Below are 15,904 nucleotides of genomic sequence, written 5' to 3' on the forward strand. Positions count from 1 at the left end.
CGCCGGCACGGCGACGAGGTAATCGCGCGTCTCGGTTTGCCGTATAGCGTACACTAGACCCGAAGGTGCCACTCGGAAAGGTCACTCACCGACCGTCAAGGTCGTCCGAAGAATATCACATCTCGAGTCACCGGTCGACCTGGCCGGGCGCCGGATCGGTGGCTCGCACTTCCTAGGGTATTTCCAAGGAAAATCGAGGATCTTTCGGCGGTTTCGGGGAAAACGCTCGACACCCGCACACCTTGAACCGCTCGTCGGCGTCGACTGGCGTCGGGCTCCGTCCTCGCACCTAACGACGCTCCCTCGAGCGACCTGCCTCGCGCTCTGCTTTACCGGCGAACGTGGAACCCGTTCCACCGAGAGTCACTTACCAACGGGGATAAAGGAAACCGCGCACGGGATGCTTCGTCAGCGCCAAGTCTCTATGGAACGATCGATACGAAACGTTGACATCTTCGGACCGTAACGTTTCGTCTTCCTCATCTTCGACGGCAATTGCGACGACCGTAACCCTCGTGGGGGATTTAGGGAAGAACGAACATGGACGAAGCGCGACCTTCCTTGACCGCCGAGGACGTTTGGAAGGATTTCGCCTGTCCGGATGTCCCGATCCGCAAATGCACCGATGGCGGCAAATCGAAGCTCCCGGAGAGAAGGGAGGAGGGGGGTTACGAGAAGGACGTAAACCATGTCGTAACGAAACTGCAGGAGCTCGTTGCGGATCCTGTAACGAGGAGCGGCGTTCCCAGGATCTGCAGGCTCCTCTACGATTTTCTCCATCTCACCGGCGACGAGGGTTACGTATCCTTCGAAGAGGAACCTTTGGGTCGCTTTAAACGTTCGGTGGAGCTCCTTAACGACGTATTCAGCGAGTCGGACACCTTCCGGCTTTGATAGAGATCATAGAGTTCCTGGCTTGGAAGGCGAGGGAGGTGCCGGATTATCGGATTCATCTGGACCGAATGCTACAGCTCTGCGGTCGTCCGCCACGTCTGGAGAAGACTTCGGAAAATCTCTTCTGCGGTCGAGTTCTGCAGCGATATTTTACGATGTTCGGATACCTTCTGGTAATCTTGCCCGCGCAAAGGGAGATCCTGCAGGTCCACGAAGCCTTGCACGAATTACTAACCAGGACGAAACCTGCTGTCATCTCGGCAGCAAAGCCCGAGCTCTGCCGAGTCGCCATGGAGAACTCGGAGCTTCCGGTCGTAGTCACGCGACTCGCGGAATTTTCTCCTCCGCATATGTATCCGAAAATATTGGACTTGATATTTCTCCTCGCGTCGGTCTCCTACAAATGTTGTGAGTCCGCGATGACGATTTTTTACGTAAAAACTCGAACCGCGATATACGAAAGAATTTTTGACTCCAGGCTACAGGATGCTGGGGGCAGGCATCCTAAATTGCATCATGACCAGACTCGATCCCGAACACGCCTCTCGGACTCCGTTTGAATCCGCCCCGGAGTTAAGCGAGAGCGAATTAAAGGACGAAGGTTACTACGAAGTCGTCGATCGGACGACGAACGTCATGTGGTCCCTCGTGAGATCCGTTCTTCCGCCTAGAAGTCTTCCGACGTGTCTGGAGAACATGCGTGCACCGAATCGCCGAGCCATGTGGTACCGTCGGAAAGTCCCGATTACCAATTCCACCTACTCGTTTTTCATCTTCGTACCCAGGGGACTGCGATACGCTTTCAAGAGGGACGTCCGTCGCAGCAACGGAAGTAGCAGAAGCGCCGCTTTGCGCAACGACGTCGCTGCCCTTATACTTGCCGGTCTCGTCGCCTTTCCTTCCTGGCATGTCGTCAGGGTAGGTCTTGCGGAAGATTTAATCATCTTATCCGTTGCCACGGAACTCGGTACGAAAGGCACCTGGGCGGAGGGCGTCATATTCCGGTCGACCCGCGAAGACTTGGCCTTTAAGAAGATCCTCCTCGTTACCGTTTGCTTCCTCCTGCAAAAGCAAGTTGCGATCGGTGTAAGTACGCGAGTGCCACGACGACGGTATGGTCTTGAGTCGAATGGACTGCGATATTGCCTTTTCAGATAATGATCGAACGGAAATCGATGGCGGCGGTGCTGCAATTGATAAATCCCGGCATCGAGAATTACAAGGTTCCATGGAGCGATTCGCAATTCTGGCAGCTATCGGAATACGCTATGCACGCTTTGACGCTTCTCGTACCGAAGATGCCGAATGAATTCGTGAAACACGACGGTGCTCTCAGGTACGGGTAAAATAGCCGATAACGAAGCAATAAATGGAGGGAGGTTAAGGGGAAACGTGGGTCAGATTATCGATGATCGTCGAATGGAGCGTGACCGTTGACTTCGACGTTCGGCTGGTGGAACAACTCGTCAAGACGATCTGCTCCACCGTGACAGGGGGATCCCTCGACATATTGCAGGATTTCTACGAACAAGGGACGATTGCCGCTCTTATAAGTAAATTATGCGTTTTACCATGTATTGCCAGGAATTGGTTTCAAACGGTATCTCTGTCTACGCAGAATTAATAAATTTCATTCTAACTTTCGACACCCTGACCGTGAAACTTGAAAGAATCGTGACGCTCCTCCTGATATCCATCGAGGCGATCATGAAAAATCAACCGAGACCACGAAGAATGTACGAAAGCCACGGTATCATGGTAGTCGCACGATTACTGGAAAGGTGCAATTTGTTGAGAAACGAAGACTTCCAGCTGGATCAAAGGCGAGTCCTTAAAAAAGTGATTTTCCACGGGTGATCGTTCGGTTTATTATTCGCGTGGGACCGTTTCCCCGTTGAATAAAATATTTCATTATCCACGCAGGCTCTTGATCGCCATTGGTAGCTACATATGGGAGTGCATAGTTTGGTGTCCCGAGAATCTCGAGGAATTTCTAGAAAACGGCACCTTGTATACCATGTTGGACGTCATCGAATACGCCGCGTTTCCTGTGCGGTCCTTGTTCCTCGGCGTTTTGACGGACATGTGCGACAGATCCTTTTGCGGGGCGCAATTATGCACTTGGCGAGGGGCCGACAAGAAAAAGGGCTTCATGTCGCTTTTGGCGAGGACATGGAGGGAGGAAGAAATTCGCATCGGAGTTAAAAGAACCGCGGATGGTTGCTTGGACGGTATCGCACGTTCCAGGCCGACGATAATTATTTCATCAAATCATTTTTCGAGGACGGATTAATTTCTATTTCCAGACGTCGAATTACCCGCAATGGGGGTCGATCAATGGATCGATACATATTACTCGAAGCTGACTTCGGATTCCAGTCCAGCAATAATCGACACGATGGGGTCCGCCAGGCCAAAGATTTATAGTATACGGAAAATCATACAACGCGAAGCTGACGGGTACAAAAAAGCGAGAGAACACTACAGGATCTTGCTGGACGATTTGCCCACCGAGGATTCCGTAAGTTAGTTCGACGAGGGAATACGTACACGTAGATCGCATTCCCGTAAATTTAAATATTTTTTACAACAGATTACTATGCTGATCGTGGATCACTATTACCGACTAAAACAAGGGGAAGCGTGGATAGAGGTTGCCAAATATTTGGAGCAGGTTGGCATCGTCCCTTTGGGAATGGACGGTGAGGTCATGTTTCTGATGATTCAACGACATCGCGGGTGGGGTGCGTTCATCAAGAATCGCCAGGAGAAGGTTCTGCAAGACGCTAGGAAAAAGGAGGTCTCCGACGAATCGAAGGAATTCGACAAGATTCGCGAATCGAAACTCATCCTGGCGCTCGAGGGTCTCAAGGAGCTGGAGTATATTCGCAGAACGACTGACAAACGTTATCTGGCCAAACGGAAGGACCTGCAGAGACAACAAATAGACGAGGCCCTTCGTTTCCCGGTGACCGGGAACACCGATCATTGCCACAGGACCTTCATAAGGAATAGCAATTTTACCGTATGTAGCTTCCTACCCGGTATCGTTTCTGTAACTTAACATTTTACACCCTACGCGTAGCTAAGAGCGTTAGAACGTTTCTTACTTTCGCAGACTATTCTCGATCAGTCCCACACTATCCGCAGCGTGCAAGCGCCGGATAAGGAGTTCGGAAGAGGGAAGCTACTTCCGGTCTCACCGGGGAGTTCTCGCCTTTCCTTGGATGTTCCCACGGCGACCCTCTATGCCGAATCCGATCGTTCCACTCCGTGTTACGCTTGTTTCCTCGGAGACGTGGCCTGTAATCGTCACGGCCGAAATTTGGCCGGAAGTCGACCGACGATGAAAGGAAATTAAAGAAAAAACGCCTTAAAACGCCTTAAAACGCGTATCTCCCGTGGAAAAAATCGCAGCCCCTCGTTCGATGGATCAATTCGAAGGGAGGTACCTTCGCCGTCGAGTTGCAGGGAAAGCAGGGGTGAAAAAGCGGGAGAAAGACGTAGAAACGGGGACGAGCGGGTCATTTTGACCGTATCGTTTGCGAAAAAAGTAAATAAGGTAATTTAAGGGCAAAGCCGAAGAGGGCGCCACGATGGTTCTTCTCTTCCCATCGAATCCGACTCGGCGTCGGTAAGCGTAGGTAAGCCCCCACCGTCGACTGTCAGATGGCACCGCCATCGCGAGGGCGCGAGCCCCCACCGGAAACGAGTTGGACCGCCATTGAGAGGTAACGGGTGGTAAGTGCATTAGCCATCCGCATCTTCCACCGGAGGGCGACACTGGACGCGATCGCGTGACCCTGCCCGTGAGCGATCTCCCGACTCATCTCCGATTAGACTCCGCCTCTAAGGGTATCGAAGGAGGAAATTGAAATCCAAGTCCATCGTGCCCTCCGGGGGCCGGCCAGTAACCGCGTCATCGTGCGTCATCCGGCCAATCGGGGCGGGGCAAAGACGCGCGACGTCGGCCGCCGATTCCGGTCCTCCGGCCACCGTCCAAAGATACCAGTCCGTCTCCCTCTCTCCGCTCCCCGGGAACGGGGGCGACGAGAACGGACGAGAACGCCGCGATGCCGCAAGGTACGGCAGTTACCAAGGCGATTCCCCTACCTCGCATCCTTCGCGGCCAATCGGTCGGTTCGAGTCGGGGTCGGATCGCGACCGGGCAGTTTCCTCCCCGCTTCACCTACCGGGAGACCGCTCCCTCCTCGTCGGGCCGCGTTCGCGATAAGTGCGACGGAGACGCTCATACGGGAGAAAGCACGCGAGTCTCCGGCCCTGCCCCCTCCGGCTCCCCGCCGCGACTCCCGGGGCGGGGAAAGAGGAGCCGGGACTCGGCTCTCCGCTCGCCCGGTCGGCAGCGGTCAGTGCGTTGCGGCCATGCCGTTCTCGGAGTTCTCGGCGCGAGTCCTCGTTTCTCCGGTACCGGTTTGAGGCTTCGGAACAAAGTCCCGTCGAGCGGCAGTTCGTTGCGACCCGTCGAGGGGCCGTCGCCTCTCGCTTTCGGAAATCAAAAACGTCGACGGTGGCCCGCCGGGCGTAAACGTCGGGAAAGTTCGGAGAAGAGGCAGAAAATCGACTCGGAGAGAGAGCAAGAGTGGCGAACGGCGAAGGAGCCCTGAAAGGGGGAAAGGGGGAAAAGGGGAAAGGAGCCGTTCGAGCTGGGCCCGCGCTCGGCCGAGTTCGGCCGTCTTCGGCCGTCTTCGGCATGGCTCGCCGTAGCCGGTGGGTCGCCTGGCGCCTGTTGCCGCTCCTCGCGACGACCTGCCTCCTGGCCAGCTGCGATGTCCTTGGCGAACCAGGTGAGACCGCGCGATAAACCGTCAAGGACGGCTGCCGACAGGGGCGCGGGGAGGCAGGAACTCGTTGATTCGCCACGGTCGCCGATGGGCCGCGAAAAGAAGAACGGGTGCCCCTTTCCGGGAGGTTCCGTGGCGTTTTTTTTCCCTTAAGCGGGGCGACGTTTACTTCCTAACGCTCGGAAAAAAAATATCGGTCGCGTCGCTGTCCCCCCGATCGAGGCTCGGCCACGCCGAAACGACCGTTTGGCTCGAGCCAATTTGCCGAGCAAACGGCACTCGATCGTTTTCGATTCGACTCCGAACAATGGCTTTCGGTGGCTCGTACGTTTCCTCCTGGGGGTCGAACGGCGCGGTTCGGCCGCGACGGAGACCCGTCGAACGGACCGTTCCCTTTCGCGTCTTCCCTCGGCGATTCTCCGTTCCTCGCATTCGACGAGGCGGCGACGATCGAAAAGTGTCGCGACTCGAAGGGTCTCGGACGACGCGGAGCCCCGATAGCGCGATATCTCGGACAAAAGGTCGCGCGGCTGAAACCGGGCAAAAAAACACGTATTCGCGACTCCTCCGTCCTTTTCCTCGCGGGCAGCTCGCAACGGCCGAGTTATCGGGACGATAACTCGCGTCGCGTATGCGCGGGGAACTTGGGTTTCGCGGGATAAAAGGAACGGGAACGGGAAAGGGAAGGAGCCGAGACGATAGTCGAGCGGGTCTCCGGATGGCATCGATTCGCGGAGAGTCGGAGACAAAAATGGACCGTTTATCGATAGAGCGCCGTTCGCTCTCCCGGTTCTTCTTCTCGAGCCTTATCGGGGCGAGCGCTGAATAACGTCTAATAATAAGTTACGGCTAGGGGATCTCCTCGATAGCCCCGATTGTCCCCCTTCTCGTTTCGCCGTTACTTTCCCGTGTTGCCGCGACAGGGAATTTTTCCTTCTTTTCGCGAGGCCGAGTTTTCCTCGAGAGATGACTGCGCGCTTTACTTGATTGCCAAGGAAAGAAAAAAAAAAAAAACGACGTCGAGCGATCGAACTACGCGCAATGGAACTCTCGGCTCCTCTCTCTCTCTCTTTCGATGTCAACGATACCTTATTTACGGTCCCCGACATCGATCGCCCAAACGTCCACCGAATGACGTCGAGGGTCTTTCGAGGTGGGACGGCTCGCATCCGCGTCGGGGCACGCCTACGTGCGCCGGGCTTTAATTCGCCCATTTCCGACTCCCTAACGAGGCATTTCTAGGATTCGACGATGGTCCTCCTTATTCCTCCGCCTCGACCCGGGACGACGGGAACGACGAAGCTCGACCACGGTCGCTCTCGCTCCCCGGCAAACAAATTTCGCGTTTCCCTCCGCCGCGAAATGCCCGTCTTTTGTCTATCCTCGCCGACCTTCCGGGAAATCGTCGTTCCCGGCGCGCGGAGTCGACGTCCGCCGTCTTTCGCCCGGGCGCGTCCGTCTCTCTCGGGGATACGTAACGCGATACGGTATAATCTTATCGGGGTTCCCGCGTTTCGCGTTTTAATCGCCGCGAGATGCGGCACGAGGCCTCGGCGAGTTTTCGGCCGAATTTCTGCGGAGCCTCCGCGTCGACCCTTCTCGGCTCTGACCGCGGTTTTGGGGAAAATTGCCGCAGGAAATCGTTGATCGATCGGCGACGGGTCGCCGGAAACTCTTCCCTTTTCTCCTGCCGAATCCTCGGGGAAGGCTCTCGCGTCCACTAACGTGCGCAAATTTACCGGAAAGTCTCTCGGACTCGCGGGAATCTCCGAGTTCGTTGCCCCCTCGTTCGGTCCTCGGGGAAAGGCTTCGAGCCGGAAGTCCGCCGGCGCGACCTTCCCCTCTTCCCCGGGAAGCCGGGGCCCTTTCTTCGCGGTGAAACCTGGTCCGGGCTCGTCTTGCGTGGCCGAAAGGGGGTGCGGGGGAAACGATCCCTCCACCTCTTCGGGTCTCGTCGGTCGAGGGTCGCCCCCGGGGGAAAGCCTCGTAAAACGGCGCTCGAAACCGGAAGTCGCTGTCAACGCCCTGGCTCGCGGTTTATGATTTATCGTTTATGCCTCGTGGCTCGCCTCCGGTTCCCGGTCCCAATTTCGCTTCCGCGGGCTCGCGATCGATCGGAGGAATTCGACATTCGAGATGTCGTGATCGAACGGAAAAACGAAGCAACGCGCGATCCGCGTCCGTTGGGCGCAACGAGGAGGTGCCGGGGAAAACGCGAGACGAAGGGACGGAAGAGACGGCCGTTCGGCCGGGCGGGAACGCGGAGACGGCACGAGCATCCGACGCTATCGAGGGGCCGGCGATTTATGAGCGCATCCCCATTAACCTCGTTAACGGAGAGGGCTTTTCGCCGAGCGATTGACCGAATGAAACCGCGTGCCTCGGTAGCGAGCTCGTAATGGGGCAGCCTCGGGAGTCACCTCGGCCCGCTTCCAACGGTTTCGGCTCCTGTCTCCTGCTGCCAGGGGGCACTCGCGAAGGAAAATCGTGAATTTTAATGCCGGGAAGCATCGACGCCAAAGGCGATCGGTTCTCAAGGAAGGAAATAGTTTTCATCGAGCCCCTCGTTCCCGGTGGTATCCGGCGGACCCGACCGGAGCCCGAGCTCTCGCTAATAAATTCAGCGACCCTAGGTATTTTTATCCTGGCCGCTCCGGCGGAGGCGCAGGTGCTCACCCGCGGCGGAACGAGGGCGTCCTTGCGTTTACGTAAGGCGCGCGCGATCGCGCGCGATCGCGAGCGTCCGCGTGGCCGATACGTTTCCTCTTGGCCGCGGGCGGAATTCCGCGGAAATATTCCCGAAATCTTTTTCAAATCGACGATCGAGGGCCGACATTTCTTCCGTTTATCGCGCTTTCCTTTCTCCACGAGAGGCCGAGCCAGCGGATGGTAAATCGACGGTGGCGTCGCTCGGGCATGTCCGGTTTTTGCCGAGCAACGTCGGCGATTCCCGCGAGAAGACAACGGGCGCTTTCACCGAAAACCAAGGCTGCCTCTGCGGGGTCTTTGGCCCTCCGCTCCTTCTTCTTCCCCGGCGTCGTCGTCGTCGTCGTCGTCGTCGTCGTCGTCCCCCCGCTCGTTGGCGCGAAAATCCACGTCCTCCGGCCGCGTTGTCGACGGATCTCGCTTCGAGTACATCGAAGGAAATCGCGGATGGTCGATTTCCGTTACTTATCCGGCTTTTTTCGGGGCTATCGGGCGTTCGCGTCCGCGACTCGCCGAGGCGGTCGATCGGGATCGGCGCCATCTTGGAAAACGAGTCGGTTGCGCGCGCAGTCGACAAGATGGCGCCCGCTCCGCGGGTGTCCGGCGATCCTGCGAGTTCCGTGGAATCCGTCGGGACGTTCGATTCGTCCTCGACCAACGGACCCACGGTCCTCGGGTCGCCGTCGGCGGATAACTCGCGACTGCTCGCGACTGCCGATGGCAAAGGTCGAAGAGGAACGAAAAAATGAAAACGATCCCCTGGGAGTTTGATCGACATCTTAGGGGCACGGGACGGACGTTTGGGAGGGTTGGCAAAATTCCGCGACACCCGTCGCTCGTTGCGTCGTCTCGCGCACGGTCGAAGCGTCTCCTGGCTAAACGACTCTTATCGACTTCCCAGCGGCGGACGAGACCCGGGTACGCGTTTCGCCGACTTATCGCCATCGTTTGCCAAACGACCGGGTAAACGATGCTCGGCTCGAATCGTTCGTTACGATATCGGCTCAACGGTAATACGAACGCGGCTCGGAAACCCGCTAGGACCTCCGTCCCGTCGACGGGAGCACTTTCCGGGGGGAGAGGAAGCGTCTAGGAAGCGGAAAAATCGCTCGGGGCCGAATTCGGCTCCTCCCCGCGAGCGCTCGGGCTATTTTTACGGGGTGTCGCATGAGTCACCGGTTTTAAACTTTTAAACTGGTTCCCCCCTCGCCGGGTCGGCGCAAAGGCGACGCAACTCCCTGAAGGTCGTCGCGGCGGGAAACTCGGAGCCCAGAATTCGCGGGCGACGCGCCTCCGCGCCTCCGCTCCTCCGTGGCAGCGACCAAACGTCATTGGAACAATTGAGCGCAATTAGCGTCGGGTCATTAGGGACGCGAGTCGTGCCGCGTCTCTTTGTCGCGAGCGTCGGATGGCTGCCGTTTGAAAACGCGCCGATCGACGGAGAGGCAATTTTTCCCGTCGATGTCGTCCCGGTCGGGAACCGCTCTCAGGAGACGGCTCGTTCCTTGAATTTCATATCGCTCCGCCGTTTCTCGGTTATTTTTCTCTTTCGGTCGCTCGATTTACCGGAGGAAACTTTTCCCGGAGCCGGCAACGAGTCGTTTCTCTTTTATTACGTACGTCCCGTCCCGAGAATCGCGGTCCCGCGGGGAAAACGGCTCGAGCCGAGCGTTTCCCATTGTCCTCCGGAACGAGTGGCGTGTCGCAAGCGATCGTTCGACCGGCGAGGACCTCGAGGCCTTAGTCGACAAATTCCTCGGCGATCCTCGACGACGGAGTCGCGAAACTCGATCGCGAACGGAGAAGCGTACCCTCTCCCGACCTTCGCGTCGTATTCGGGAATTCCGTTCGTCCTCTTCCCGTTTGCGACCTCCGAGGTCGCTCCGCGGCTCGTGGACGGCTCCACCTTTTTTCGACCGCGGATGACCTTGGCGACCGGAACCATATTTCACGATAAGATCGGCGCAACGCGTCGCCCCTCCTACGCGGGATCGCGTCCCCGCGTTTCCGAAAGGAGATTTGCATCAAAATCGAAGACGTCCCTTTTTCCTTCGGCCCGGACGGTCCCTCCCCTCCGGAGACTCGAAATTCTCGAACGCGTCCTTCGCGGGGTTGGAAGGCTCGCTCGCGAGGAACCCCCGAAAGCGAGGCATACCGCGTTCTTATTTTTAGAGCATCAAAATTGATAAGATATTTCGGGCTCGGGTGTACGGGGCGTGGCATTGACATTGGCCCGACGTATCCGGCCAGATATCCATCCACCGTCGCATCCGAGGATAACGAGGCAGGGTCAACGGAGCGTCGACCGGAAGTCCCCTCGGACGCACTCTTCGGCGTCGACGTCCCCGCGTTCCCTCGTCTCCTCTCTCGCTCGGTAGACCAAAGGCCCCCGTCGAGTCGTTCGGATGATTCGGTGCCCCCAATTTGGAGAAAAACTTGTATACACGTAATGTCCCTTTCGTCTCACCTTAAGGAGATGCGACACGAGGTCGACTCGTTCTCTCGCGGTCCCGCCATGCGTAATTGCCCACGTTTCGATCTGGAAATGCACGAAAAACTCGTCGCGCGATCTACCGTTTACTGACCGTTTACTGACCGTTTACTGACCGTTTACTGACCGTTTACCCCTTCCCCCGCGAGGCGAAGTCTGGATACGTACGGTATAAGATTTTGACCGAGCGACCGCAAATTTACCGCGCAAAGAGGAAACGTCGTTTGGTCTCGCGTGGGCTTTCCCGATCCCGGAGGTCGGCGACTCGCGAGTGGATATCCCGAAGCGACGCCATGCTTCCGTCCCGGAGGAAATCCGCTCCGCCCGGAATTCGAAACGGCGCCGACGGTAACGGCCGCGTTGCCTCGCGAAGACGTCGAAACGGATTGCCGGCGTCTAGCGACGAGAGACGCACCGCTCGCGTAACTTGGCGCCACCGCGGTGGAAAGTCCCTGGCGAGTCGACTCCGGTCGACTTACGTAGCGGAGCGGAGCCGTCATCGGTGATCGCGATGGCGATGTCACGCTTTTAAAGAATAGACGCGATTTCGATCGAGGGACGCGGGTCGTTAATTAACGGAGTCTTTTCTTTCCAGTGGACACATATTACGGATACGACGCGCTGGAGAGCGTGCCGCGAAATCCGGAGGCATCGCCGAAAATGACTCTTCTGGACTCGGGCTCGGGTAACCTCGCGAGGAGGCGCCGAGGCGTCCGGGAGATGCCGCTGCCGGCTCCACCGGCTCCACCGGCTCCACCGGCTCCGACGGTCACCGCGACCCAGCCCGGGACGAACGGCAGCTCTGGCTCGGCGAACGTCACCTACTCCACCGACTCGAGCTCCTCGGTATCGTCTTCCTCGTCCTCCTCGGGGACGTCTCCGAACTCGCCGCCCTCCTCGGTGTCCCCGGGATCACCTCTCGGTGGCACCGCGTACAACAAGACCGACGTCTCGAAACCCTCCGCCAACACCACGGTCGTCATCTCCGATCCGGTGAACCCCGCAAACGAGACTTTGGTGGTACGTCGTTTGCTTCCCGCGATCCTCGGCTCTCGGACATCCCAAGGCATTGACGGTTTTTCAGGGCAAGCCCGTCGTCTGGGCCAATCGAACGATGTGGCCCAACGTCACGCGGGAGAAGAAGAAGGAGTCCTCCCTGGGCACCGTTTCCGAGAGGGAAAAGCAGAACGGGACGGCCGAGCAGGACGCCGACGAGATCTCGATCACCAAGTTCCCGGACGTGACCAACAAGACCTTGACCCAGAACAATATCACCAAGACGGAGGTGGACACGCATCAGTATTATAACAGTACGTTCATCGTCGACGAGGCTACCGGGAAGAAGTTTTGGGTCGACCTGGACAATCATCCGGATCTGAAGGTCAACGACCTGCTCAGCAGCAGCCACCGAAGAGCTGCCGTTAGTACCCTCGTCGAGTGGAATAATTATTCGGAAAGGGGTTCCTCACCGCGCCTTCTTTTCCCATGTTTCGCAGACCGTCAAGCTCGAGTTCGACTTCCCGTTCTACGGGCACAAAGTGCGAAACATTACCATCGCGACCGGTGGGTTCCTTTATACCGGAGAGTACGTGCACAGCTGGCTGGCAGCCACGCAGTACATCGCGCCTTTGATGGCGAACTTCGACACTCGGACGTCCAACGAGAGTTTCGTCAAGTACGCCGATAACGGTAAGGAGAGGGCGGCCATGGCCGGGCGGAGGACTCGTCGCGAGGCACGACTCGAACCTGTAACGTTAACGTTGTCGCTGGGTCTTAGGTACGGCGTTTACAGTCGAGTGGGAGAAGGTGGTTTTACAGGACAAACCGGAAGCCGGGGAGTTCACTTTCCAGGCGACGCTTCATAGAAACGGCGACATCGTCTTCGTGTACGCGGTCATCCCGGTGGTCGTCGAAGACATCGAGGACAGCGTTCACCCCGTCAAAGTTGGCCTCAGCGACGCCTACATTATGGACAGAACGGTATTCTGTAAGTTTTCCAGATCGAATGCTCGGGGTCCGTGGAAATGAACCGCGCGCCGAGGACGAGCGGAACTGTCGCGATCGTATCGGGACGCCACGGACGACAAAGGGCCTCAACCTCGTCCCCGTTCCAGTTGTTCGCAGGAAAACGATCTACGAGTACCACCGTGTCAACTTCAATCGGCAGGACATCAAGAACTGGACGGTGATTTACCTGCGAGCGTTGCCGACGTGCCACCAAATGGACAACTGCTCCGACTGCCTCGAGAACTCGACGGAGTTCGAGTGCAAGTGGTGCCCGACCCTGAACCAGTGCAGCACCGGCACCTTCAGGTTCAGGCAGGACTGGTTGGTCAAGGGCTGCGACACGAACAGCATCAAGGACAAGAGCAGCTGTCCGTCCACCGAGACCGTCTACAAGGACCACGTGGACCCGGAGAACCACGAAGGCCACGTCCACGCGGGGGAGGAATTATCGGCTAGCGTCGAACCTAGTCACCAGGCCAAAGGACTCGGCCCGCTCGAACACTGTACGTGGCCTTGTCTTGCGTACCGTTTAAGAAAGCTTCTCGTCGATCGCGATCCCTACTATCGCTTCTATCATGACTCTAACGTGCACGCATTTCCGATTATCAGCGGATGACAACATGAACATGGGAGTTTCCGGTATAATTGGGATCCTGCTGGCCGTGGCGCTCGTGGTGGGCGTTGCAGCTTGGGTCGCGTACGCGTATCGCAATCCTCACAGCACGTCGGGGCAGATGCTCATCAGGGTAAGTCGTGTTCGCGATAAGGCTCCGGGACCGGGCGAATGATCCTTCCCGTTTTCAGTACCGACCGAGCCAGTGGAGCTGGCGAAGAGGGGAGGCACGCTACACGGCTGCGACGATCCACATGTGATGCCGCACGTATCCGGAAATGGAGTCAACGGTCGCCCCGAACTTCCCTTCCAGCGGGCGCGTCGTCGAGCCGCGTCGCGGCCGCGACCCTGCTCTCCGAAGGAAGTCGTCGACGGCCCGCGTTCGCATTCGGGGCTCGCATTCGGGGCCCCCCGCTCGGTCGGTTCGTCGGCGGCGAAGCAACCACCGGGCCGCGGGTACTCCAATTTTAGACCGAGCGGCTCGAAATAATTAAGGTGACGGAACTCCGGGGGCTGCGACCATCCGCTCCACGGAAAGTCTGGACGAGCGGGGACGATTCTCGGGCTGGTTTCGTCTCAAGTGTGTATGGCTTGGTGGCGAAGGGAAATTCTTTCAAATTGTACGCGTTCGTTTAAAGGTACAGGCCGTTCCGGTTCCTCGCGAATTCTGGATCGTTGCTCGACGGGGTCGGTCTCGCGTTTCGGCCACTCGGTGGTCCTCGGTGGAGTTTTCGGTCAACCGTTTGGAATTTCCGACCGTGCCTTTGTAGAAACGTGTACGTATGATTTTCACCCGACTTCATATGTTTTATAGGTAAATTAATTAAGAGGGAAAGCACGCGAAAAAACGGGATAATTGTACTCGCGCGGTTTTTAATGTACAGCATCGTTAACGCCTGGGATGGACCGCGACGTCGAGCACGCTCTTCAGGGGCGGAGTCGATCGCGTCGCGATCTCCTGCTTGTCGGAAGATCTGAGGAAAATAGAAAAGAAACGAACAAAGTGCCTTTTGAGTCAATTGAATGCCGTCGCATAATCGATGCTTGTCGATGGACAGCGAACATATTCTTATTCTCTGGACGTCGAGTAATTTTGTGATCTTAGCAGCATGTGGTATATACTTGTTATTGATTAAGAATCAGTTTTTTTATCCTTAGAAAAATTCCTATGATCGTTTCGTATGCGTAAACGCTGCCGTTAGAACTGTTTTTATACGAAATTCGAGCGAATGGTTTCGATTCCGGGACGGAACTATAGTTCCGTCGATGAGCTCCTGAGGGCAATGACCATTTTTTTTATCCTCTTGCGGTTGATGAAACCGGGTTTGCGTAACATTTTTCGGGGACCAACGCTTAGAGTTTCCCGTAACTTTAACGAGGATCTATTCTTATTCGGGAACAAATTCTGTGACATTCCACGATTTCGCATGATTCACGAGGTCATACCGCGAATCAATGAGTATTGCGCGAACTGCAGTTTCGACCGGAATTTCGAGAGAGTATATACATATATACATATATTATTGATTTTTAAGCAATCGCCTACTCTTTCAGCGTTGCGCCTACTCGAATTATGCGATGGAAATTTATACTCTACATTTACGTATCGGACCCCAAGATATCGAATGTATATAGTAGTATTTTAATACAGTCTAATTTTAAGTGAAATCACTGTCGAGAGGTGCCTTTAAGGAGTTTTCGATTAATTTATCAGCCATTTGAGGATGTGCCTTTCTTGAAATTGAATAACATATATTATTACGCGCGAGAGCGTGCATCGTAATTTGGTCAATTTTGTACGGTTGCGATTAAACCGAACGCTTAATTACGACGTATCGATTAATTCACTTCTCCGATCCGTGCAAACTTGATCAAGACCAACTGTAAAAAGCTAGATACAAATTACGATTTTGTCGCTTTGACCTATTACACTTTAGGAGCCGAACATTGCGAATCTTTTTTATTAATAAGTGTAATCGCGTAAGAGACTTTTACACGGAGGAGAAAACTTCGCGAGGAATCACAACAAGCTTTTATTATACTATTGTATATGATTTTAATTCATAGTTTGTGATAATAAATATTTTAATTAATGTAGCATTAGATTATGTATTTCTTTATCCATGAGATGCTCCTGGGTATATGTGTTGTAAATTATTAGAGAAGTTAGGATAAATGTTGAGGTACAAGTGATATATGTATTGCTGAAGTAAGAATGAGTTTTGCAATAAAGTTGTAAAGCTGAATTTTCGTTGAGGAGTTTTGTCATTCTAATTTATTAACAATAATAAATAATTATTAGACTTTATGTCTGGCTGTAAATATAGACTGTTTGATTTTTTTGCTTTGTCTGGATGCAAGTATTACGGAAATGAAACGGTAGAATTTCCG

At 55.6% G+C, this 15,904-nt stretch overlaps 2 protein-coding genes across 2 annotated transcripts; both read left to right on the top strand.

Annotated features, from left to right (window-relative positions):
- The first annotated feature begins 540 nt into the window (after positions 1–540).
- LOC105703988 lies at positions 541–4,255 on the top strand. Its single transcript, XM_012432814.1, has 11 exons — positions 541–681; positions 870–1,302; positions 1,373–1,619; positions 1,680–1,980; positions 2,049–2,230; positions 2,296–2,447; positions 2,513–2,717; positions 2,818–3,125; positions 3,201–3,415; positions 3,488–3,919; positions 4,013–4,255. Exons 1-11 carry the CDS (start codon positions 541–543, stop codon positions 4,253–4,255), a joined length of 2,859 nt encoding a protein of 952 aa, XP_012288237.1.
- A 985-nt stretch (positions 4,256–5,240) lies between these two features.
- Positions 5,241–15,767, top strand: LOC105704208 (plexin domain-containing protein 2). Its single transcript, XM_012433252.2, has 8 exons — positions 5,241–5,699; positions 11,489–11,913; positions 11,978–12,313; positions 12,390–12,582; positions 12,671–12,880; positions 13,008–13,403; positions 13,510–13,646; positions 13,705–15,767. The coding sequence occupies exons 1-8, from the start codon at positions 5,606–5,608 to the stop codon at positions 13,771–13,773; spliced, it is 1,860 nt and encodes a 619-aa protein (XP_012288675.1). The 5' UTR covers positions 5,241–5,605; the 3' UTR covers positions 13,774–15,767.
- Positions 15,768–15,904: the final 137 nt, after the last annotated feature.

Source organism: Orussus abietinus, unplaced genomic scaffold (genome assembly GCF_000612105.2).
Source record: "Orussus abietinus isolate OABI.00-Male unplaced genomic scaffold, Oabi_2.0 scaffold11, whole genome shotgun sequence".
Lineage (NCBI taxonomy): Eukaryota > Metazoa > Arthropoda > Insecta > Hymenoptera > Orussidae > Orussus > Orussus abietinus.